This window comes from Petaurus breviceps, unplaced genomic scaffold (assembly GCF_028583685.1).
Source record: "Petaurus breviceps papuanus isolate PSGF00001 unplaced genomic scaffold, PetGlider_PUasm1.0 174, whole genome shotgun sequence".
Classification (NCBI taxonomy): domain Eukaryota; kingdom Metazoa; phylum Chordata; class Mammalia; order Diprotodontia; family Petauridae; genus Petaurus; species Petaurus breviceps.
Genome location: NW_027185761.1, coordinates 56522749 through 56549512, shown reverse-complemented (window position 1 = coordinate 56549512; position 26764 = coordinate 56522749). Strand labels below are relative to the sequence as shown.

General features: G+C 38.2%; 2 protein-coding genes and 1 pseudogene across 3 annotated transcripts in view; 1 reads left to right on the top strand and 2 right to left on the bottom strand.

Moving 5' to 3' along the window:
* The window catches only part of CFAP20DC (CFAP20 domain containing), a 223495-nt gene that overhangs the window by 93823 nt on the left and 102908 nt on the right, over positions 1-26764 (bottom strand). For both annotated transcript variants that reach the window (XM_069084234.1, XM_069084231.1), the window contains exons 8-12: positions 20360-20496; positions 18840-18993; positions 8144-8260; positions 6560-6691; positions 3819-4153 (exon numbers count right to left, since the gene is read on the bottom strand). In XM_069084234.1, the coding sequence (XP_068940335.1) occupies positions 3819-4153; positions 6560-6691; positions 8144-8260; positions 18840-18993; positions 20360-20496 (875 nt within the window). The remainder of the gene's footprint in view (positions 1-3818; positions 4154-6559; positions 6692-8143; positions 8261-18839; positions 18994-20359; positions 20497-26764) is intronic.
* FAM3D (FAM3 metabolism regulating signaling molecule D) overlaps positions 1-26764 on the bottom strand; it is a 307323-nt gene that overhangs the window by 237692 nt on the left and 42867 nt on the right. The window lies entirely within an intron of this gene.
* LOC138158167 (14-3-3 protein zeta/delta pseudogene) lies at positions 16469-18758 on the top strand (annotated as a pseudogene).

The following is a 26764-nucleotide window of genomic DNA, read 5'->3' as shown; positions in this document are numbered from 1 at the left end:
TGTTTTATTTTTTCACAACATGACTAATGTGGAAATATGTTCGAAGTGATCGAAGATGTACAATCTACATCAGATTGCTTGCTGTCTTGGGGTAGGGTGAGGGGAGGGAGAAAAAACTGGAGCTCGATACATCCAGCTCCTCTCTCACTGCACCCACTCATGGCACCTTAGTGCGGGTCCTCACCCTTCTGTCTCCTAGTTCAAGTCTCTCCCCACTCCATATATGCTCCATGTATAGTGACAGTAATTTTCCTAAAGTGCAGATCTGACTACGCTATTCTCTTGTTCAATAAACCTCTACAGTTCTCTAGTGCCTCTGGGATCATATATCTATTCCTCTGCTGAGCTCTGAAAGCCCCTCACAACCTGGATCTAACCTAACTTTCCACCTTTACCGGAAAACACTGACTACTGCCCATATGTGAGCCTTGGTGCTGGCTGGCAGCTGTGTCTGTGTGCCTTTCCTCCTCTCCTCTGGCTCTTGGAAGTCCTCTTTTTACATGAATTCTTTCCTATTCTCTGCAGGGTCTGGTATAGACTCATAAATATCCTTGCTGTCTTCCCTGTTAGAATGCAGGCTCTGTGGAAGTGGGGATAGCTCCATTCTTCGTATCTGTATCCTCAAGGCTGGACCATAGCAAGTGCTGACTGATGCATGAATGCTGTGGATTAAGGAAGCTGTCATACATTCTGCTTTAGAAACAGTCTCAGAAAAGTAAAGACATTTCCCACTAATTATCATGGTGTTTTTCTGCAGATTAACTATATCCTCTACAGGGTATGAGGGTGGCAGGGATGGGGCTTCGGGAATAAATATGACTCCAATTGTCTGTCTTTTACCTTCCACAAAGGAGTAAGAAAGCAGGAAACAATTCACTTACAACCTTTTTTTTTTTGCACAGTCTGTTCAATTTTTCTATAATTATTTCTCTGTTTCTGCTAAACCCTGATGGCAATGAGGTATACAAGAAAGTGTGCTGGATGTGGTTAGAGGCCCTGGGTTCAAACAGTAGCTCTGTGAACTTACAAGTCAGATGCAAGCCCCTCCACCTCTGTGGGCCCTGGATCCTGAGCTGCAAAGTTCCAGCTGACCTCCCATGAAGGCTCAGGCCCTTTCCACTCCAATTCTGATCCTATGATCAGTTTTTATATACAGATATTTCTTACTTTATGTACATTTGCATTATGCAAATTGACTTTATGTAAAGACTTCTGAAAGAAATCTGCATTCCAAAAAACACCTATGCTAATTTTACTGTACAGTACTCTGTTCTCTCTCCCTACTCTTGTCCTGTGGCTTAGTGCTCTGCAGCTTCCCACCCCCCACTGAAAAAACAAAATAAAACGAAACAAGACCCTCTAAGTGAAAGCAAGAGCCACTGAACTGCTTCCGGGGCTTGGTTTGAGAGCTCCCAAGCCAAGAGGAGACCTGCCCACATGATAACCACATGTCTACCCCTGACATGTTCTTCCCCTCAATTCCGGCCTGGTCCCCAAATGTTCCTTGCTTCTTTGTCCCTGGTTCCCATATGCCAGCCTCTGTAAGTCAACAGCCCCCTTCTTGCCTCCTTCTATCTCTCCCTTTCTCATGTCCACAGCTGAATTAGCATTACATAAAAACCACTTTACACAGGGGTCTGCTGAGCAGTTGACTTCTGTGAAGTGAGAACTGCCTATAGTTATTTTTAATAACTTTTTTTGTAGGAAAAATAATTCTCCATCATTAAGTAACATGAAACAGTTTCAAAGGTAAATTCATTTCAAAATAGGAAAAAAAGATTACTGCAAGGTAGTAAGTTCTTAAAAATATTCTCAAATGTATTTGTTTGATTTTAATGAGTTTAAAAATCATTTTTTCTTTTGGAGTAGGGAAGATAGGGCAATTGGAGTTAAGTGACTTGCTCAAGGTCACATAGCTAGTTTTTTTTTGAGTTAAGTGTCTGAGTGTAATAGTGATGTAATTTGAATTTGAAGATCCCTTTGTGTTGGCAAGTGAGCAGGTACTTAGCACTTAGTAACTGATCAAGCCTCTGTTGGGGAAACAGAAGGTATGAACTCCTGTCTCCTGTTACTGATATTAACAGGAAGAAGTTGGCTGAAACAGGAAGCTAATGCTGTATGTATATAAGGAAAAGCCCCAGAGAGGGACAGGCAGAATGTCTTGGGACCAGCATTTGGTGGCAGAGCAGCTACAGAAGAGAATGGAGAACTGAGCCAGAATTTCCTGACAACTTGTGGTGGTGGAGCTTCTTCTGAACAGGATCCCAGGAGCCCAAAGCCAGGAGCCCAGGAGCCCAAAGCCAGGAGCCCAGGAGCCTGGAGCCAGGAGCCCAGGAGCCAGGAGCCAGGAGCCCAGGAGCCCAGGAGCCAGGAGCCCAGGAGCCAGGAGCCAGGAGCCAGGAGCCCAGGAGCCTAGGAGCCAGGAGCCCAGGAGCCAGGAGCCCAGGAGCCAGGAGCCTGGAGCCTGGAGCCAGGAGCCCAGGAGCCCAGGAGCTCAGGAGCCAGGAGCCCAGGAGCCCAGGAGCCAGGAGCCCAGGTGACTGAGGAAGCATGACTGGGATGCTGAGACTTTGTTTGTTTGTGTCTTGGTTGAGCCTTGAATTCCCTGGAGCAGAAATGGTGAAGGATCTGACATGGACCAGACCCTGTGAACTTCAGTGTCGAGCAGTACCTACCCAGAGAGCTGGACAAGGAACTGGGAGCTGTCTGCCATTGAACCCAGGTGACAGTCTGGTGAATCCAGGTAGAATCTGGGACCATGGAAGGGGATCCAGGGAATCTGAGAACAGGCCCCAAGTCAAGATGAAAAGACCTCTCCTTGGGTATTGAGTAATTATGGAATTATAGTTTACTAGTGACCTAAGGGGTGGAGGGTTTTGTGTATGATACTTAGTAAGACTTTGCTGAATAAGTGACTGATTGAGTTAATCAAGTATGCCCCATGAGTGGAAGACTTTGACTATTATATGATTGTTACTGATAAGTGACTGAGTTAACTTAGTAGTCCTATGAGTGGAAGACTTTGACTATTGTACTTTGAAACTATGCTGTGAATATTATTTTGTGATTTTCTGTGATAAGTTGTAATATTGTGAATGCTGTACCTTGATTTTCTGTGAAAGTTTTGCTTTGATTTGTTATGGAATAAATAGAGTGATCACTATACTGTGTAATCAGAACCTTAAAAGCTGTTCACAGTAGCTTTCTTCTGGAAAGCTGCTTGTGCATGGCATTACACTGAGGCTGGATTTGAACTCTGTGCCACCTAGCCACCCCTAAAAATCCTTACATGAACATAACTGACATTTAAAAATTTGTATTCTGAATAATTCCAAAATAGACAACATACTACACTGATCCATGACTCGTTATCTAAACTTAGGGTTACTGAATGAGATACTGGGACCACATAGAAAATAAAGAGCCTGACAATGTTGAAGGTGGAACAAGGACATGCAAGGAAGAAGCTCTCCTAGCCCAGCAGACTTAGCACCTGCGATGTAACACCCTCAGACAAAAAAAGCAGTGTTTCTGAAAGGTCTGATCAAATAATCTTATCAAATAAATTAGCTGAATTTTATTTTTTATTCTGAGAGATGAAGATTAAAATGTAAAAACCAGTCCTAAAACATACACCTAAGTATGGTGAATGCTAATAAAAAATTAGCAACAGTCAGTTATCGTAACAACAAGATGCACCTATTGATGGCCATTCCAATCGGCTGCATTTTTATCAATAGTATCCCACTGATCTGGGGCCTAAGCTAAAGGAAAAAGGGTGGCTGCTCTGCCTCCAATCCAATCACAAAGCCATTTACCTCTTCGCTGCTGTCGCATCCATAAAAATCGTCTTCCAGTGGGGCTCCTCTCCTCTTCCCAATGTCATCCTCCTTCAGATCCATCAGAAAGGGGCTCCCTTCCACACACACAGTCTGACACCTTCCGTGAGGCAAGGACCTTGGCCTTGAGGAAAATGTAAAAATCTCATTTGGAACACTTTGGGTTTCCTCTCCTTGATTGCTATCTTCATTTTCTTTGCTGTTTTCTGGCAACTGGTGTGAATTATTGCAGGAATCATCTTGCAGAGTTATGGATTGTTTGCTGGAGTCCAAAGAAAAATGATCTCTGTAATTTTCAGGAAATACCCACTCATCTGACAGGAGGGAAGATAAAGGAAGATAATAATTAGTGGGCTGCTCAATAAAAAGTGATTTTAGGCCAGGGGTCTGAGGCTAATGCCCTGCACTACTGAGCCATTGATGAACTGAAGCAATACTGGTTATTGCATCCTCAAATGGAAACAAACAAATGCGATAATATTGTCAGTCATCTCAAATGGTGCCAATTATTTAACCAACACAGGCCAATGACTGTTCGTTATTCTTGTTCGGTTAAGAGAGGAAAAAATGATCAAGAAATTTGGACAATTATTGCATGCATTACCCTGAAGGTTGTGGTAGAAAAAAAATACTCCCATTTGACACCAGAAGACTTGGGCTTTAAAGTCAACTGGGGCCACTAATTAGGTGCATTGGGTATTAGTTAAAGCATCACCAGCCCCATGCCATACCAGCCTAATGCTCACTTCCCACCTCTGACACACACAGGGCCTGTCTGGCTGACTCTGGCCAAGTTGTGGAACCTCTTGGGGAGGGCTCCAGGTCATTCTCCAAGATGCTAAGTGGCAGAGAAGGTGCCACTCTAGAAAAATGAGTGTTCCTAGTTCTCTATATGAGGGAAGCCCAGGTCTCATCTCCTTCCCTATCGTTCCAACTCTATAGGCTCTCAGGCTAAGTAGGGGCTCCCATCACTACAGCATTGTGTAGGGTAAGTAGGACACGTTACAGATGAAGGAACTAAAGCTAAGCGGAGGTCACTTAGCAAATAAACTCTCCCTTTCTCTGGCTAACATGACAGAATATTACAGTGATGGCAGAGGCAGGAGAGGGGCTCTCTCCTCAGGCTTCCTGCTGCTCAGGATGGAAGCTGGCACATTCCCCAGGGCTTTACGTCTCCTCTTATACTGGGGCAGGTCAGCTCAGTTTGGATATTTCAACACCTGATGTGGCCCAGGAGAGGATAGGACTAGCTGGGCATATGAGAATGCAGATGAGGCGGGATAAGGGGGAGGCCGCCCAGGCTGGGCTCCCATCTATCTGTGACACAGAGATTCACGGAAAAAAAGCATTTTTCAAAGGCAAGACAGACCTTCCATATTTCAGTGCCTCTTTGTATGATTCTGGGCATCCTGGGTGACATACAAAGATAAATGTCACAAAGTTGGCATATTATAATACTAAACTGATATCTAAAATGGATACCATAACTAGAAAGTCAAAGGACAGGGACAGGGATCAGGAGGCTCACTGGGGGATCATCAGGGAGTTTTCTATCAATTCAGGTTGGTACCTTCTTTGCAACTCAGAGAATGGCACTGGGCACTGGGAGGGGAAGGACATGGGTCACAGAGAGCATGATTATGGGGCAGACCTTGAATCTGGGTCTCCTTGGTTCTGAGGGTGGCTCCCTATCAACTACACCATGTTGCCAAAATCACTGGCAGAATGTAAAGGAAGCTATGACGGAAATACTTGTTATAAAGTGAAATAATCTGGTGACCTAGAGCCAAAGTTAGTATTGACCAATAAAAATTTTTAAAAGATTTTTAAGTTATTTTCCAAGTTCTATTATCTGAATACCACATGTTACTTTGGAATTTTATTTTTACCTCAATTATTTCCATATCAATTGTAATGAATAATTTGGTGTGTTTTCTTAGGAAAATATGTAAATTACTATGTAATCACAATATTGCAGCAAACAAGATAAATACAAGAATGATCACCTAAACATCTAATTAGTTTTCCCTGCACAGTCAGATTTATGCTAGAGACTCTAATTGCGCCTAACATTTTAATGAAGGTTTCAACATTGCATAAATAAGACTGACAAACTACAAACAATATTCATCCGTTTTCCCTTTCCCTTTGCTCAGAAACAATTTGCCTTCCTAAAAGTACTGCATACCTGCTGGGCGAGATATATAGGTGTGCCCTGCCAGAGATCTCAGCCATGTTTGTTACACAACAGAATGGCAGAAAGAGAATGACAGATAATCTTTTGAAAGTGATAGGGTTAAATGAAAAAAAAAGTCAGAAAACTACAATTTTACTATTTATTTTGAACAGGTCAACAAGATACTATTTGGTTTATGTTGTCTATCAGAGCAATTGGCAAGAATGTATTTTGCAGAAAATTGTTTCTGTCCCAGAAAATGGAATTTACAAAAATACAGTGCTAGATGGTAACCATTTTTCCCCCAAGAGGATAACAGAAATGTCATAAAGTCTAGATGTCAAAGGAGCTTGGGAGGTCATCTATGATCCCCATTTTACAGATAAAGAAACAGGCCCAGAAATGTTATGTGACTGACACAAGGGCAGAGACTAAGGAGAACTGCATTCAAGTTCAGCTCCTCTGAATTCAAACTCACCCAACTTCTACCAAACAGAAATATTTTGCTGGGTATTCATAGATGTGACAGAATGGGGTCTCTTACCTGTTTGATGAGGAGACAGTTGCTGGTGACTGGTGACATTTACCGTCCCTGCACTGTTCATTCTTTGATGGGACACAGTGGTAAGCTTGGCTGGTGTTGTATCTTCATTACGGCTGTTTCCTGAGGAGCTCCCTTGATGGGAATAAACATTTTCCAGAATCTTCAACTCAGCTCAACAAACATTTACTAAGTCCTTACAACATGAAAGGCATATTTCCCTTGAAATCTGTAAAAGCTACAAATTTCTTAATAATAGTATAAATATTTTAGAATAGTAACTATAATTCTTAAGTAATGACTTAAGAGTAATTTTATGGATTCTTATTTCCCTTTTTTCTTTCATAGGTCATTTTAAAATCAAATGAACCATTTCAAGTAGATTCTTTTTTCTAACTTTTTAAAATTAGTAAACATTCACAAGAACCCCAAACATTTATCGTTTATAATGCCAAAAAACAGTGCTTCAAAAAGGTCTTAAATTCTTTTCCTTTGGTGCCATGACAGTAGAATAAATTTGTTATTTTTAAATTACAGCTGTTTCTAAGCTATGGTTTCTGAGCAAATTCTATCTCAGAGTCTATGAAAGATGGTTACAGAAGCATTCTAGGATTGACTCTTGTTCATTGCCTTTAAAAGTCTGATGAAATAGCAAGGCAGAGTTAAGACTTGTGTCTACCAACTCAAGTTATTTAAACAAGTGCAGCACAAGACAGACTCTGTGTGGGTATGTGTGCGTGTGTGTGTGTGTGCATGTATACGCGTGTGCAGATTTTTGCTTTAAAAAGTATTTTAGTTTGGAAATGAATACACCGGGAATAATCACAATTAATAATGAAAAGTATGCTTAGCACAATGCCTGGCATACAGTAGTAACTTACCAAATGCCTATTCCTCTCCCCTCCTTTTAATAATAATAGTAGCTAGCATTTATATACTGCTTTAAGGTTTGCAAAGCACTTTAGAAATATTACCTCAATTGATTTGAGGATCAACCCTGGGAAGTAGGTGTTATTATTATCTCCATTTTTCAGATGAGGAAATGAAGGCAAACAGTGGTTAAGTGGCTTGCCCACTGTCGCAGAGCTACTAAGCATCTATGGCAGGATTTGAACTCAGGTCTTCCTGATTCCAGGTTTGATACTCTATTGAGTGAGCTACCTAATTGCTTAAATGGCAACATATGCCAATAATCAGAGTAAAAGCATTAGCTCTGCTTTGGAAAAGGAAGGAAAAATTAAAAAAGAAAAATGGTGGTGATCCGCAGAGGTTTCAAGAAAGTCTGCTGGCAGCATCTTCACACATGTAATATTGAAAAGTAACGAGTGAAATTTCTCTGGTTTCTCCTTTGGAAAGAGGAAAGCTCTGCGTTTCTGTACGACTCATGGCACCCTCTAATCCTGCAAATCTCTGTTAGCCCTACAAAGCAATTCTTGCACAGGAAGCTTGATTCCCACAATCCCTGTAGCACAGACACTTGTAAGTGGACCCAGGTTCATAATCCTTTGGATCTTATGACATGCAGAGAGAGACTCTGTCGCTCTGAATAAACTAGACATACAAGACAGTGTCAAATCTGTGCCATACCACTGGGCGGCTCTGCTCTGTCTTTGCCGGTGCTTTTGAGCCGGAATCTCCGTCTACTGTCATTCTTATCTGCCGATGGTTCTTGAGGGGGATGTGGATGCATAACATGGCGATCAGCTGTACCATTACCATATCAACAAACACAAAAAGGCAAAAATACAGGATAAAATGAGAATTTGAGATAATCTACTAAATAATACAATTAGATGCTACAAAAGGAAAAAAAGGCACCTAATAGTATTACTTTTGAAATATTCTCATGTAAGGTGTATAAGAAGCAGTACAGCTTAGCCCTAGATAGGAAACAGGCTTTCATTCCTAAATTCTGGAATCACATTTCTGCAATTATCACCATATGCATTTCTACAGTTAATACATAGTGACAAAATATGTAAATCAACACATTTCAATGATCAGCCATCTTACCAGTGGTGCCAATCTTGCATAGGTGAAACCCATCCATGCCTTTGAACCCTGTGTATTCATCTGTTTTTCTTTTCCTTTTTGCTTGGCAATTGGGGTTAAGTGACTTGCCCAAAGTCACACGACTAGTAAGTGTGTCAAGTGTCTGAGACTCAGGTCCTCCTGACTCCGGGGCCAGTGCTCTATATACTGTGCCACCTAGCCGCCCCATCATCTATGTTTTTCTACAGAAAATACACCCAATGCGCTGAAGGCTTTGTAGGCCCTTTCACGTCAGGAGTTTATGGATGGAGTACTTGGAAAGCCTGTTTGTTATCCTTGATTTATGTTGTGTGACTGAATCCACTAATTTTCTGATTATGTATTACCTCACTATCTCCTATGCCACATCTTGAGTATATGTCATACTGGAAATATGTACAACTAATCTAAATCTAGCATACATCTCTCCATTGCACAGTGAGGAGTTCAGCAACGAAGACAGGAGAAATTCATGCTGGAAAATGGGCTTTTGCACCATGGAGCAAAATAGGATTTTCTAAAAATAGTATTTATTTTTTCCAATTACATGAAAAGGTTATTTTCAACATCTACTTTTACAAGATTTTGAGTTTCAAATTTTTCTTCCTCCATCTCTTCCCTTTCCCCATCCCAGCATGGCAAGCAGTCTGATATGGGTTACACATGTGCAATCATGTAAATATATTTCCACATTAGTTATACTGTAAAAGAAGAATGAGACCTAAAGGAAAAGTCACAAAAACAAAAAAAAGTGAAAATAATATGCTTCAATCTGCATTCAGACTCCAAAGTTCTTTCTTTGGATGTGGACAGTGTTTTCCATCATGAGCTTTTTGGAACTGTCTTAGATCACTGTATTGCTGAGAAGAGCTAAGTCTATCAAAGTTGGTGATTGAACAATTATTACTATTACCGTACACAATGTTCTCCTGCTTCTGCTCTCTTCACTCAGCATCAATTCATGTAAATCTTCCCAGGTTTTTCTGAAGTCTGCTTGCTACTCATTTCTTATGGAACAACAGTATTTCATTACATTCATATACCACAACTTGTTCAGTCATTCCCCAATTGATGGGCATCCCCTCAGTTTCTAATTCTTTGACACCACAAAAAAGTTGCTATAAATACATTTGTACATGTAGGTCCTTTTCCCTTTTTAATGATCTCTTTGGGATACAGACCTAGTAGTGGTACTGTTGGATCAAAGGGTGTGCATAGTTTGATTGCCCTTTGGGCATAGTTCCAAATTGCTTTCACAAATGGTCAGATTTCCTTTTCTGTCATATTAACCAAGCTGACAGGTGTGAGTTGGTACCTCAGAGTTGTTTTAATTTACATTTCTCTAATCAATTATGATTTAGATCATTTTTTCATGTGACTATAGCTTTCTAATTAGGATTGTTAAAAGCACTACATAATCTCAAATGTAATCTATGATCTTCTCTTTCTCTTACTCAAATCTGAGTTCAGCTCAATGTCTTGTTTGAGACACTATCTCAAATACATCTACTGATGTATCAACTCAATGGACTGACATCTTACTATTTATCAATCTAGACAACAGGTATTTCCATTTTTTCTTTAAAAAAATTTTAATAATGAACTTAGTAATCATCAAGAAAGCTGAAAGTTTTAGTATACAAAGATCAGAAAAGCAGATTGTATATGAAACTTAACTTTTGTTACACAATTTTCTGGGGGTATACTGTTTAACATTGTAGTAACAAAGTTGTTAGTACACCTTCCAACCTTCCTTCTGCTTTCTTCTCTTCATTTTTATGTTATATTGAAGCTTTTATCTCTCTATTTTTGCATCTCTATAAATAATTACCAACATGCCTTTTCCTGATAGAAATTCTCCCTTTGTAACAAATAAGTATAATCAACAAACGGGTCATGTCTGAAAACAGATGCCTCATCATTGGTCTTATGAGGTCCTGACTGGTCACTGCATTGATTCAAGTTCTGAAATCTGTTATTTTCCTTTACAATGCTGGTCATCTTAACATATAAAAACGTTTTGCATGACTGTACATGTACAATGTACATCAAATTGCTTGCCTTCTTAATGGGGGTGGGGAGGGAGGAACGGAAGGAAAGAATCTGAAACTAAAAAAAAATTTAAATGAATGTTAAAAATTGCTTTTATATGTAATTAGGGAAAACATAAAATATTAAATTTATTAGAAACAAAAAAAAGAAAATACAATACTGGTTATCATGCAAATGGTCCCCTTGATTCTGTTAATTTCACATAAAGTTTTCCCTAGTTTCCCTGAATCTGTAATTCTCAAAATTTCTTATACTAGAGTACTTCTCCATTACATTCATATACTCGAATTTACACCTTCAGTTTCTAATTCTTTGCTACCACAGAGTGCTGCTAAAAATGTTTTGTATACATGACTGACAATAGGAATTTTCTATCCATTTAGTTTTTCCCATGTGGACTGCAGTGTCTTGCACTCAGTAGGCACTTAACACTTTTAGACTAGGTCTTAGATTACATGCTTTAAAATAAATGTGGATCTCACTGGAAAAGTCCCATAATATTCTGGGGACTAAGGTATCCAAAATAATTTTATCCACAAACAGTATCATCTACAATGACAGTATTTAACATCTTTGACAAGCAATCATTGTTCTATTTCATGCCTTGCTTGACATAAATAATTGTGTCACTGAAGAGTCATATCAACAGTTACATTTGTTAAGAAATTTCATATATTTCTAAAATCTGCAAGAAAAACCCCTTACTTGTAATTTTGCTTTACTGACTCCGCCTCTTCCTTTTTCCTCCCTTTCTTCTTTTTTTGATAATCAACAAAGAATAAACAAGGGCACAAAAGGGTACTGTATTCTGAACTTTCTGTCAATTGTATAACTCTGAAGATACAGCTTTCTACAGAGCACTATTCACAAAAGTTCCATTTCATGTTTTCATCAAGGACACAAGCGGATCATTCTCATGACGAATTTTACAACAAGAAAGTAGGCAGGCACATGGCTGATAAATACTGATGTCATCTACAATGTTTTTTTTTATTTTAATATCATTTGAATTTTTTCCCATTGTTGTGGCATCATGTAAAAGCTATACTTTCCAGACTCTTCTCCAGCATGGATTTCCTCAGTGTGTACTTAGTTTGACCCATACTCGCTTCTCAACTTTATCTTCTTCAGTGACATTTCTACCTCTTTGAATTGATATGTTATGAGTACGAGGATGGTGGCTTTTCCATCCTTGACAGCAATAATAGACTGATGAAGAATCAATGATGAATTCTTTCTCTTGAGTGTCTGCTTGGCCTTCCGCTGCTAGCATTCACAGATGAATGCTCTTGGGATGAGGGGAGCTCCTTCTGGTACATGCTGAGCCCTCTTTAGACATGTTTCTAGCTACTGGTTATCACTACTGTTTGAGGCAACACTGCCCAACCTCCTCTGTAGGGTCTGACAAATGAATCTGTATTCTAAATGATGGCTGTTTCTGGCTGCCATGTCTCTAGATCAAATGTCAAAGAGATCAAAGGTTATCTGGCAAGGGGGTTCCTGTGTTTAGTTTTCCCTCTATAGCAAGAGCTTCACATTAACAAAACTTCACAAGTAAAAGATGATAATTAAGGGTAAAATCTTCATCTTTCCATTTCTAATTTTTTTTGTATTCAAGGATCATATGAATAGGTCAGATTAAAATTGCTGCAATTTTTTACTATGCTATCTTCTCATCTTTAACCTTTCTTCTAAACTGATGTTGATTTTTACCTCTTTCCTAACCAGCTGACTACACAAAAGAAGATGATTCTGAAATATCTTCTTTATACATAATGGTAAAGCTATAGATTTCAAAAGCACATGAATATATCATGGAAAAGGATTTTACCAGTGAGATTCTATCCTAAAGATAGGTTTCACCTGTGAACTATAATATTCCTAATATTTTGCTGTAATGAAAAAACCACAAAGTTAAAGGATGCTGTTTTCATTCGCCTATATTATACTCTGGAATAATAAGATAAAAATAACAAATAACAAAGCAACAATAAAGTCAATATTTATACAGAGCTTTACAGTTTGCTAAGTACTTTACAGATATAATCTCATTTGGTTCTCACAACAATCCTGGGAGGTGGGTGCTATTGTTACCTCCATTTTATACATGAGAAACAGAAGTGAAGTGACTAGTTCAGGGTCACAAAGCTATTAAGTATTTGAGACTGGATCTTCCTGACTTGCCCAATGGTATTCACTGCATCACCTTGCTGCCTCCAACAATGAATATGCATGAAGAAGTCTTCCAAACTTCTTAGGGATCCTAATTTTATGTTCCACAATAAAATACTCAAAATAAAATACTCATTTGATTATTTGATACTGGAAGTTAAAATTAGGATTAGAAGGAGTATGGAAGAACTTGTGCATATATGGTTAGGGGGCAGTATTTTAAAGCAATTAAAATGTTTATATTTGTTTTCCTCATCACTTTCCTATATTACTTTTTTTGCACAGGATATCATTTATAACGATAAAGGTTACTAATTAGATCCAAATGCTGAAAAATAAAATATAAGCTAAATATAAGTTTCACCTAAGATAATGTTTTAGGAAGAAATTTCAAAAGTTTGAAAGAGTAGAATTAAAAACCTCATTTTTTTTCCTCCAACAATGTAGGTTGTTCTTTAATTCTTTTTTTCATTATTTTAGATAACATTTTATTAAATACAATTCTGGTATACAAAGGACTTGGCCATTACAGTTTGTCAAAACATAATTTTAGCTTTATTTTAGACTCATTAGGTGAGCCTAAATAGTATTGTCTTAACTATAAATAATGTGTCCATAGCATAAAATTGACTACAAGTAATCTAGCAACCCCTCACTTTTTTTTTAATTAAATTTTGTTTATTTTTAGTTCACATCATTCATTTCCACAAGATTTTGAGTCAAAAATTTTCTCCTCATCTTTCCCCTACCCACCACCCAAAAAGAGCAATCCCACTATATACCCAATCCCCCAATCTGCTCTCTCCTATATCCTTCCCTATCCCCCCTCCGACTTTCCGGTAGGACAAGATGGATCTCCATAGCCCAGTGCCTGCATATCTTATTTGCCAGTTGCATGTAAAAAAAATATATATATATATATATATATATATATATATATATATATTTAAATATTTGATTTTACAACTTTGAATTCCAGATTCTTCCCCTTCCTCCCTCATTACCCACCCTTACTGGGAAGATAAGCAATTCAATATAGGTTGTGCAGGTGTAGTTATGCAAAACATTTCCATAGTGGATATATTGTAAAAGACTGACTATATTTCCTTCCATCCTATCCTGCCCCCACTTGTTCTGTTCTCTAATTTGACCCTATCCCTTTTCAAAAGTGTATGCTTCTAACTATCCTCCCCCCAAACCTGTCCTCCCCTCCATCATCCCCCATCTCATCCACTTTCCCCCTACTCTCCTTCAGGAAAGGATACCCAATGTCATCCCCCCCCCAAAAGCAAAATTCAATGAGAGTAAGGTTGACCCATTCCCTTTGGCCTTCCTGTTCTTCCCCCCCCCCATTATAACAGTTATCCCATGCCTCTTCTATATGAGATAATTTACCCCATTCTGTCTCTCCCCATCTCCTCTCATTATGTTCCTCTCTTACCTCTCAATTTCACCTTTTAAATATCATCCTTTCCTGTTCAATTGATCCTGTGCCCTCTGTCTATGTATACCTGTACACATTTATACACATACTAACATGTATTCATACACACATATACCATCCTCTATAGACATATATATGTATGTGTATATAAATATATATATATATACACACATTTATATTCCCTTCAACTATCCTCATACTGAGAAAAATTTCATAAGTTAGAATTATCATTTTTACACGTAGGCATGCATGTAAATGGTTAAACTTTGATAAGTTCCTTATGATTTCTTTTCCCTGTTTACCTTCTCTTGCTTCTTGTATTTGAATGTCAAATTTTCTATTCAACTCTGGTTTTTTCATCAAGAATGCCTGAAAGTCCTCTATTCCATTGAATGACCTTGTTTTCCCCATAAACATGATACTCAGTTTTGCTGGGTAGGTGATTCTTGGTTTAGATCCTAGCTGCTTTGACCTCCAGAATATCATATTCCAAGCCCTTCAATACCTTAATGTAGAAGCTGCTAGATCTTGTGTTATCCTGGTTGTGTTTCCACAATATTCAAATTGTTTCTTCTTTTAATATTTTCTCCTTGATCTGGGAATTCTGGAACCTGGCTATAATATTCCTAGGAATTTTCTTTTTGGGATCTTTTTCAAGAGGTGATTGGTGGATTCTTTCAACCTCTATTTTGCTCTCTGGTTCTAAAGCATCAGGGCAATTTTCCTTGAGAATTTCTTGAAGGATGATTTCTAGGTTCTTTTTTTTTGATCATGGCTTTCAGGTAGTCCAATAAATTTTAAAGTATCTCTCCTGGATCTATTTTCCAGGTTAGTGGTTTTTCCAATGAGATATTTCACATTGCCTTCTATTTTTTCATTTGTTTGGATCTATTTAATAGTATCTTGATTTCTCATAAAGTCACTAGCCTTGATTTGTTCCAATCTAATTCTGAAGAAATGATTCTCTTCAGTGAGCTTTTGAAATTCTTTTTCCATCTGGCAAATTTGGCTTTTTAAGGCATTCTTCTCCTTATTGGCTTTTTGGGCCTCTTTTGCCATTTGAGTTAGTCTATTTTTAAGGCGTTATTTTCTTCAGTCAGGTTGTTGACTCTTTTCATGATTTTCTTGCATCATTCTCATTTCTTTTCCCAATTTTTCCTCCACTTCTCTTATAACCTGATTTTCAAAATCCTTCTTGAGCTCCTCCATGGCCTGTAATCAACTCATAGTTTTCTTGGAAGCTATTGGTGCAGGAGTTCTGACTTCACTGTCTTCCTCCTTTTCTATGTCTGATCCTTTTTGTCCCTGAAAAAGGAATCTAAGCTTTGCTTGCTGTGCTTGCTCATGTTGCCAGTCAATTGCTTGACTTTTGATCTCTTTGCTACAGTAGAACTCTGCTTCCAGAGGGGAGAGCTTTGTCCCAAATCGCTGGGGTTTTCACAGCTGCCGGAGCTATATGGTGGGTGCCGTCTCCACAGCCCCCACAAACTCTGGCTCACTGGTCACACACCTCAGGACCACCACCCAAGACCATAATCCAGATCCAGGCAGGTTAAAGCAAGAGTAATTGCCCTCTGAATGGTCGCTTGGCCTCCCTACAATCTGCAAGCCAGGAGCTCTGAAGTAGCCATGCAAGGGTAGCTACACAGCTGCCACGCCCCTGGCACTTCTAGCTCCTGAGGCAGGGGCCTGACCTGCTCCTCTGTTCCTCCCTCTTCCCCCCTCCACAGTTCCAATAGAGTTCTACACTGACCTCTCACTTTTTATTTGACATAATTCTGGAAACCACCACAGCTGCTGGTGATCATCCACTCTCTCGAAGTCCACTGCAGCTGCTGCTGGTTGGGGCTGCCCTGGGCTAAAACCACAGGCTCATTTTGGGCTGGAACATGTTATGATTTACCTTTTCTGCCGGCCTGCCAGGCTGCCTTCAGTGGAAGATATGTTTCTTTCTGTCACTTTGTGGGTCCTGTAGTTCTAAAGTTTGTTTAGAGTCATATTTTATAGGTATTTGAGGTGGTTTTGGGGGGAGCCATGGAGTTTTCCTGCTTCTTTGCCACAATCTTAGCTCCATCCTCCTAAAAACCTCACTTTTAAGAATCTTAAAAGAACACATATAACTTCCTTAAACTTTGAGTATACTTCCTAATCTAGCAGTGTGAACTGATATATTTTTGTGCTTTTTTTTTTAAAACATTAATCATCAATTCTTGGTGATTTTTTTAAAAAGCAGCAATTTGTTCTCATTTAGAATTCTTATTCCAAAGACAAGATTCTTTGAAGAAGAATGGGGCAAACTGAAAACAGAACATGAAAACTGTGAACTGCTCACACTAATGACTATGTGCACCATTAAGAATTCTAACATGTTTAGATAATAGTTCCCTACTCTTTCCAGAAAATGTTAAAATAATACTTCTAAGGCCACTGCTGCTGCCAAGAGACCGCTGAATCCCCCATCTGTCCGTCCACTGCCACCACTCACTCTGGGCACAAAACATTCAGTCATGGATAAAATGAGCTGGTGCAGAAGGCCAAACTGGCTGAGCAGGCTTAGAGATATGATGACATGGCAGCCTGCATGAAGTCTGTAAGTGAGCAAGGAGCTGAATTATCCAATGAGGAGAGGAATCTTCTCTCTGTTGCTTACAAAACTGTCATAGGGGCCCGAAGGTTATCTTGGAGGGTTGTTTCAAGTATTGAGTAAAAGATGGAAGGTGCTGAGAAAAAACAGCAGATGGCCCGAGAATACAGAGAGAAAATTGTGATTGAACTAAGAGATATCTCCAATGATTTATTGTCTCTATTGGAAAAGTTCTTAATTCCTAATGCTTCACAAGAAGAAAGCAAAGTTTTCTACTTGAAAATGAAGGGAAACTACTACTGTTATTTGGGCTGAGGTTGCTGCTGGTGATGACAATAAAGGAATAGAGGATCAATCTCAACAAGCATATCAAGAAGCATTTGAAATCAGCAAAAAGGAGATGCAACCAACGTATCTATAAGACTGTGTCTGACCTTGAGCTTCTCTGTGTTCTATTATGAGATCCTGAACTCTCCAGAGGAAGCCTGCTCCCTTGCAAAGACAGCTTTTGATGAAGCCATTGCTGAACTTGATATATTAAGTGAAGAATCATACAGAGACAGCACACTAATAATGCAATTACTGAGAGACAACTTGACATTGTGGACATCAGACACCCAAAGAGATGAAGCTGAAGCAGGAGGACGGGAGAATTAACCAGCCTTCCAACTTTTGTCTGCCTCATTCTAAAATTTACACAGTAGACCATTTGTCATACATCTTGTCCCACAAATACTTTTTTGTTTACGATTTATGACAGATTTATGTTGCTTCTATTTGTATTTCTGTATTTCCCGTGTGGTTTTTAATGTTTAATTTTAGGGGAGTAGAGCCAGTTAACATTTGGGGAGTTAACTGTTTTCATCTGAGGTGGCCAATATGGGGATATGGAATTTTTATACACATTTTACATGTTTGGCATAGTACTTCTGATACACTGTGGTTTCACAAGGCCAGTATTAAAACAGCTTCCATGTCTAAGCAAAGAAAACTGCCTACAAATTGGTCTGTCATGGTGGGGGGCATAAAGGGATAATTGGTTCCAGCCACAGGTGTAGTTATTGTGGGTACTTTAGGGTTGGAGCAATCATGGCTGTGGTAGAAACAGATGTTGCATAGATATTACATGTCATTCCATGTGTATCTGTAGCACACACAATCTCAACGTGTACACCTTTATGACTGCAGTTGCAAAAATGTTCCTTAAGACAAAGTTTTAACCCAGTCAATTTACTCTGGAGAAGGGCAAAAATGGTTCACATTCCATTATTTGTAAAGTTGCCTGCTATTCGCTTTCATTCTTTTTACTACACTAATTTTATTTGTATTTAAATGGTTTAGGTAACCTAAGAACAAATGTACAAGTAAAGATGCAGTAAAAATGAATTGTTTGATATTCATAAAGTCACTGTATATCAAGTACAGCAATAAAACAAAAACCCCATGTATTTAACTTTTTTTAGGTTTTTTTGCTTTTGTGATTTTTTTTTTTTTGATATTTGCCTAACATGCATGTGCTGTAAAAATAGATGACAGGACTTAGCACCCACCCAGAAACACCTGGCCGTGTAACCTTGAGCAAGTTACTTAACCCCAATTGCTGAGGGGCGGCCAGGTGGCTCAGCGAGTAAGAGCACCGGCCCCAGAATCAGGATGACCTGGGATCAAATCTGGGCTCAGATACTTAGCACCACACCCAGAAATAACTGGCGTGTAACCTTGAGCAAGTTACTTAACCCCGATTGCTTAAAAAAAAAAAATAGATGACAGGGAAATAGCTTGAGATGATGGCTAGCTTTGTTTAATGTCTTATGAAATTTTCATGAACAATCCAAGCATAATTGTTAAGAACATGTGTATTAAGTGGAAATAAGTGGAATAAAAGTTTTATGAATGGACTTTTTAACTAAAAAAAATAATACTTCTATTGATTTATTCCCTAACAAAAGTACATGTCTGCTATTGAAGTTATGAATTAATCGTTATACATTCTTTCTTACCATTAATGGGTGTAATTTGCTTTTCCAGATGAATATTTTCTTTGTCTCCTTGCTCTTCTGACTCATATAACCGTAGGCTTGACATTTCTGACCTGTTAGTACATTTTTCTACAGTAGGCTGATGACAAGTTCTGCTACTTCTGGATTTTACAATCTATAAGAAAAGATAAATCATCAGAGACTGTCAAATGAAATAACTGGCTAAATTTATTTTACCCTCACAGAATATATTTTAAAGAATATTAACTTGAACCTAAATGGAGAGAAAAACAAAAAGAAAGTTACTTAGGATAAGAAGATTATACATGCAGAGAGGGAAAAGACCTTAAATGTTCTAATCCTATCTCCCATATTTTACAAATGAGAAAACTGAGTCCCTGAGAGGTGAATGAATTTCCCAAGGTCACACAACATGTAGCAGGGAAGGTTCTGCATACAGGACCTTTTATGGAATAACCAGTGCTCTTTCCACATCTCCACATTTCTTCAAGTTAGCGGAGAGAAGGCTACTTTACTCAAAGCTCATTTGGGAAGATCTGGACTTTCCAAGGAGGCAATGAATTTGTTGGTATGTTTAGGAAAGGTTTATAGGGATTTTCAGAGTCTGCATTATTTGCCTGCTACATATATTTCAGTTATGAAAGCACAAATTATACTCGGTAGCAGAAAGAAGATGATGACTGTTTTTTAATTATTTTGTTTCTGGCAATTAAGAAAGGTCACAAAGTTAATCAAAGGTAAATAATGGTATATAAGTAGGAAGGGAGAAAAAGAGACAGAAATGAAAATGTACTTATTTCCCTTTAAAAGATAAAAACTTCAAAAATCACTGAGGTATATTATTTTTCACATTCAAGACTTTCAGGGAAAATATAAATCATAATGTGTGAAAATTTGCTCATTTACTAGATGGTGAGGTCTAACCCACTTTTAAAGTAAAATGAACATGTCAGAAGGTGGAGTTTAATCTTTGAATTCCTGGCTACTTCATATAAATGGATTATATACTGTCTAAAAGTTTATTTTGAGCTACTGACATGTATTGGATTCATTAATTTATATATATATATATGGTATTGATTAAGCCCCTAATATGTGCAGAGCTCTTTTATATCTGGTGAGGGAAATAAAATGCTTAGGAAAAAATACAGCTCTTGACCTCACTGAGATTACCACTTAGAGTGCAAAGAGAAATAATATTATGCAAACATATATTGTAAGAGTATTAAAGAGATGTAAAAAAAAATCAGTATGAGATTACAGGGGGAAGGTCCTTAAGGATAAGGGCATCAGTAAGTGAACTCTGACCCTCTGTAACAAACTAGGGGCTCAGTAAATGAATAGTAAAAGTGGATGGGGGGTAAGGATGCCTTTTTTATTCACTTGTATTTTTCTCCTAAGTTTCCCAAGCATTTATCTGGGGTCTACCATAGGCATATGAATTGGCTTTTCAAAACCAGAACAAACTGACAACACAACATGTCACCCAAGTTTAGAGAGTTTTCTGAACTATCCTGTACCTCTCCAGATGTTCTTATGCTATGTCTTCTACCAGAAGGAGGAGGTGGTCCAAGCACCTTGGATCCAAATGCAATGTGAGAGACATCTTGATTCTTACTGTTTCGTGCACTGCCTGATCCTCTGTTAATAAACTGATCTGTTGGGTTTTTTAAAAATTGAAGACATTAATCAACAAATAAGAAGTATCAATTCCACATTACTCAACATTTAAATGTCTTTAATAACTTAAATAGTATATATTTAAAATAATTTACATTAAAACTATTTCCTATCAAACTGGTATGTAGTTTTTCTAGAATTGTCTTTTCACAAGAAGCCAACTTCTAAATTCCATTAAGTTACTTAATATAAATCCCAGTTTGGAATCACCAAAAATCTTTTGAGTCTTGGAGGGTTGACTGTGAAAACAAATTATACTCACCAAAATTACAAGACACTTAAGAAAAATGAAAGATGAGACATCATAAAGCTACATTGCTGGAAAAGTACTAAAGAGAGTGTTACGAAATCAGAGGGGAATGAGATGTGAACTAGGTAAACTTGTTCTGAATAAGCTTCGTGCCAGAGCTAAGACTTAGCTGGCACTTAAAAGCTATAAAAAGTCTGTATAGGAAGGAGAGGTGTTTGAATGCATTTAGGGCGGAGACAGGCAGAACAAAGAACAAAATGTACTTTAATGGAGCCATTATGTTGCTGGTGTGAGAATTCATGCCACTGACACAGATAGTAACTTTCCACATCTCCCATTCTCTGCTATTAGTCCCCAGTCTTCCATAAATCCTGAACAGAGGATTAGGGCAACACAAAGGCAGAAACTGTCCCCTTCATTCTCCTCCTGGCCCTATACCTGACTTTCTGGACTGTGAAACCGTAGCTTCTCTACTGCTGCTCCTCCTGGCCCCTCCCTCAGCCCTTGGGTCCTCTTTGCCCTGGAACAGTGAACTACTTCTATGGCCTTCTCAGCCTGGGCTATTAATGCTTCTATTTTGTGAAAAGGTCCTGGCTAGCCTGCCTTTACTTTTCTTTTGGTCTTTTCTCAGACTTTCTGGAGTTCAAAATCATATCCCCTTTTTCACACTTCCTCATATCTTCCTGAATTCCCTCTACACTGGTTTTCGGCTCCCTTTAATATGCAATCTTCCCCCACTAGAATGTAATCTCCTTCAAGGCAGAGCCTGTCTTTTTTGTATCCTCCTCATAGCACAATGCCTGGCACTTAAAAACCTCCCAACCTCTCCACCTGTCCTGTCCCCTCTCTTCCCTTCCTTTCCCTCTTTTCCTTCCCTCCTTCATTTATCCATTTATTATCTAAGGAACATTCATGTACCACCTGGGCTAACCATCCACTGTTTCTCATTCTCCCTAAGCATTCTCTAAGCATAATGAGCTTAAACATTTCTCTGTCTTGCTAATTTCTTAACAAGTCAGTGCCAGTAACACGCTAAAGTCTCTGCACACTATACATCTTTGTGAGGACAGTGTTTCATTAAAAAAAATTAAAATAATTTTGATTTTTATGAGATTGTGGTATTTCATGACTCACAATTATAACCCATCATTGGAAAAATTTTAACATTAAAAAGACAGACTTTGGCATAAGCAAGGTGCTTGTGATCCTTAAAAGCTCTGGGAAATATCCTAAGGGTGATCTAGAATGCAATTCTCCTTATGTTTAATTTTGGGGCCAAGACCTAGGTACTAATGGACTGATTCAACAGGCTTCCCATTTAACTGCCTACTATTAGCTAGGCAATATTCAACTTTCACACCAGGACAAAACACTCTTAACTCACAATGCAAATTCAACTGCTAACAGTTTCAGGAGTGGGCAACTGCAGCCTCAAGGTCACATGTGGATTCAGTCAAAGGGCTGCCCTTGAGGACCTAGAGGGCCATATGTGGCCTTGAGGCTGCAAGTTCTACAACCCTGCTTTAGACCAAGGTACAGTTATCTTTCAAGTTGCAATAACACTTTCTTAACAATAAATAAAAACATTTATCTTCAGTACTTATTAAATACATACAATCCCTTTCCGAATGTATTTATCCATCATTTTCTTTTCTAGTTTAAAGACTTCTTGACATGAAAATCAATCATTAAAAAGGAAATGATCACATTCTAAAGTTTTACACATAAAGTGAATATATGATAATTCACTCATAACCCAGAAAAATAATGGTCATTGTAAGCTTAGATAATAACCTCTAGGGTGAAAAGGAAACATCGTGGACAAGGGGTGGAGCCAAGATGGCAGTGCAGAAGCAGGAAGACTCTGTGAGCTCCTTCCATAACCACCTTAAATACCTATAAAATATGACTCTAAACAAACTTTAGAGCTACAGGACCCACAAAACAACAGAAAGAAACAAATCTCCTGCTGAAGGCAGCCTGGCAGGCCGGAAAGAAAGGTCCATCATAACACGTTCCAGCCCAAAGTAAGCCCGTGGTTTTAGCCCCATGGCAGCCCCAACCAGCAGCAGCTGGAGTGGACTTCAGGAGAGTGGATGATCACCATCAGCTGTGGTGGTTTCCAGAACTATGCCAAAGAAAAAGGGAGAGGTCAGTGTAGAACTCTATTGGAACTGTGGGGGGCGGGGGGAGGAGGAAGGAACACAGGAGCAGGTCTGGCCCCTGCCCCAGGAGCTAGAAGTGCCAGGGGCGTGGCAGCTGTGCAGCCACCCCTGCATGGCTACTTCAGAGCTCCTGGCTTGCAGATTGTAGGGAGGCCAAGCGACCATTCAGAGGGTAATTGCTCTTGCTTTAACCTGCCTGGATCTGGATTGTGGTCTTGGGTGGTGGTCCTGAGGTGAGTGACCAGTGAGCCAGAGTTGGTGGGGGCTGTGGAGACGGCACCCACCATATAGCTCCGGCAGCTGTGAAAACCCCAGCGATTTGGGACAAAGCTCTCCCCTCTGGAAGCAGAGTTCTACTGTGGCAAAGAGCTCAAAAGTCAAGCAACTGACTGGCAACATTAGCAAGCAAAGGAAGCAAAGCAAGCAAAGCAATCAAAGCTAAGATTCCTTTTTCAAAAACAAAAAGGATCAAAGCATGGAATGGGAAGAAGACAGTGAAGTCAGAACTCCTGCACCAAAAGCTTCCAAGAAAAATATGAATTGGTTACAGGCCATAGGGGAGCTCAAGAAGGATTTTGAAAATCAGGTAATAAGAGAAGTGGAGGAAAAATTGGGAAGAGAAATGAGAATGATGCAAGAAAATCATGAAAAGAGAGTCAACAACCTGATTGAAGACAATAATACCTTAAAAAATAGACTAACTCAAATGGCAAAAGAGGCCCAAAAAGCCAATGAGGAGAAGAATGCCTTAAAAAGCCAAATTTGCCAGAAGGAAAAAGAATTTCAAAAGCTCACTAAAGCGAATCATTCCTTCAGAATTAGATTGGAACAAATCAAAGCTAGTGACTTTATGAGAAATCAAGATTCTATTAAACAGATCCAAACAAATGAAAAAATAGAAGGCAATGTGAAATATCTCATTGGCAAAACCACTGACCTGGAAAATAGATCCAGGAGAGAAACTTTAAAATTTATTGGACTACCTGAAAGCCATGATCAAAAAAAGAACGGAGAAATCATCCTTCAAGAAATTCTCAAGGAAAATTGCTTGATATTTTAGAACCAGAGGGCAAAATAGAAATTGAAAGACTTCACTGATCACCTCTTGAAAAAGATCCCAAAAAGAAAATTCCTAGGAACATTATAGCCAAGTTCTGGAATTCCCAGATCAAGGAGAAAATATTACAAGAAGAAACAATTTGAATATTGTGGAAACACAATCAGGATAACACAAGATCTAGCAGCTTCTACGTTAAGGGATTGAAGGGCTTGGAATATGATATTCTGGAGGTCAAAGCAGCTAGGATCAAAACCAAGAATCACCTACCCAGCAAAACTGAGTATCATGTTTCTGGGGAAAACAAGGTCATTCAATGGAATAGAGGACTTTGAGTCATTCTTGATGAAAAAACCAGTGTTGAATAGAAAATCTGACATTCAAATACAAGAAGCAAGAGAAGGTAAACAGGGAAAAGAAATCATAAGGAACTTATCAAAGTTTAACTATTTACATGCATGCCTACATGGAAAAATGATCATTGTAACTTATGAAATTTTTCTCAGTATGAGGATAGTTGAAGGGAATATAAATGTGTATATATATGTTTATATACATATGTATATGTGTCTATAGAGGAGGGTATATGTGTGTATGGATACATATGTGAGTGTGTGTATATGTGTACAGGTATACATAGACAGAGGGCACAGGATCAATTGAACAGGAAGGGATGATATTTAAAAGGTGAAATTGAGAGGTGAGAGGGGAACATAATGAGAGGAGATGGGGAGAGACAGAATGGGGTAAATTATCTCATATAGAAGAGGCATGGGATAACTGTTACAATGGAGGGGAAGAACAGGAAGGCCAAAGGGAATGGGTCAACCTTACTCTCATTGAATTTTGCTTAGGGAGGGAATGACATACACACTAAATTGGATATCTTGTCCTACAGAAGAGTAGGGGGAAAGGGGATGAGAATGAGATGGGGAATGATGGAGGGGAGGACAGATTTGGGGGGAGGGTAGTTAGAAGCACACACTTTTGAAAAGGGACAGGGTCAAGGTATTGAATAGAACAACTGGGGGGCAGGATAGAATGGAGGGAAATACAGCCAGTCTTTCACAATATATCTACTATGGAAATGTTTTGCATAACAACACATGTACAACCTATACTGAATTGCTTATCTTCCCAGTGAGGGTGGGTGACAAGGGAAGAAGGGAATGAATCTGGAATTCAAAGTTTTAAAATCAAATGTCAAAAAAAGGGAAACATCATTAGAACTAAGGTCTATCATCCTAAATCATTGTAAAGACATAATTTTAATACATGCTATTCCAGGTGCAATTTCACTCTTTTCATAATCAGCAGTCAGAAAATTCATCATCTAAATCACTTTTATATTATAAGCAAACTTAAGTCATCCCCCACTTTGGCTGTGAATGCTTGTGTTGGAAAGGAGGGGAATCTGTTTCTTAGTAAATCAAGTCAGTATTTTGAATTTTACAAAGATATCCTTTTTAGCTTACATTCTACCAGATTTTATGACCTTGCCAAGGCTGAAGATCCAAAGGACAAGGTAAATTCCCAAATAACTTTATGGACAAGAATTTACAATTTTTTGGGAAATTTTACCAAAAACCTATTATTATTATTATTATCATTAATTTTAAGCAAAGGATACCGAAGAAAACGCTTAAGACATTTTGAACCATAACAACAAAAGAAGCTATTAATGATAGTTTAAATTCCTAATTTCACAGTGTTCAGATTAATCTTCTAATGATAAAATTGTAACACCTGATAGGTATCATTTTTCAATTTATGAGCATTTCTCCCACCATGATTACCCCAAAATTACAATTGAAAAAATTATAAGCATAATATTAATATAAAACCCTATCACGGATTTTAAACATACACACAACAGTTTTTGCTAGTCATTAACTTAGTCAAATGCAATTATGAATTATTTTACAATCAAAAACTCATTTAATCTACCTATCAATTTTGACATTCTATACTGGTTGCAAATATAGAGTAATTACAACCCAGTTACACTTAGAGTTGTAAAGGTGGCTAAAAGCATCACCATTCAGGGCACATATTACCTATACTGTGAGTAATAATTTTTCCCAATTAATTTTTCAAAATAAATTTATCAGACACCTTTAGTAATCTCAATCTGGCTTAATATTTATATGAGGATTACACTCATAATTCTTATTCTTTTAGTTTATAGATATTTTATCTTAATACCAAATTTAAGTGTATTCTCTATCATGGTCTGTTTTGCTCATAGAGGGTCAAACGTCACAATTGTCCTAAGAGAAAAATACATCTTACTTTAAATGAGGCTGTATTACAATTTTGTTTAGGACAATCAAATCAAATCAGTTATAAATGGCATCATATAAAATCTCAAGTCTTCCTAGGGTCATTCATTGCCCCCACTACCTTCAGTATGTCTACTGACAAAGATTTAACATGGCAATTTTGTTTTCAAATCTCCATTTCAAGGCACATTTTCAGTTCTCCTGAAATACAGTTATTGCAAATATAAACTTTTTTTTACAAAGAAATCATGAATGTATATTCCTCACATAAAATTTAGAATATACTTTTTTATTGGTCCTTCAAGGAAAGAATTTTAGAATTTAGATGGCTAAATATATTTTTATAAATAATAAATTCATTTGATAAATGTCCTAACTAGATAGAATCCTGTGAACTTTAAATTGTGCTCATGATTTTAGTTATTTTTCTACATCAATGAGAATATCTCAATCAGTGAAATAAAATTCAGAGATCAGAAGAAATCTCAAAC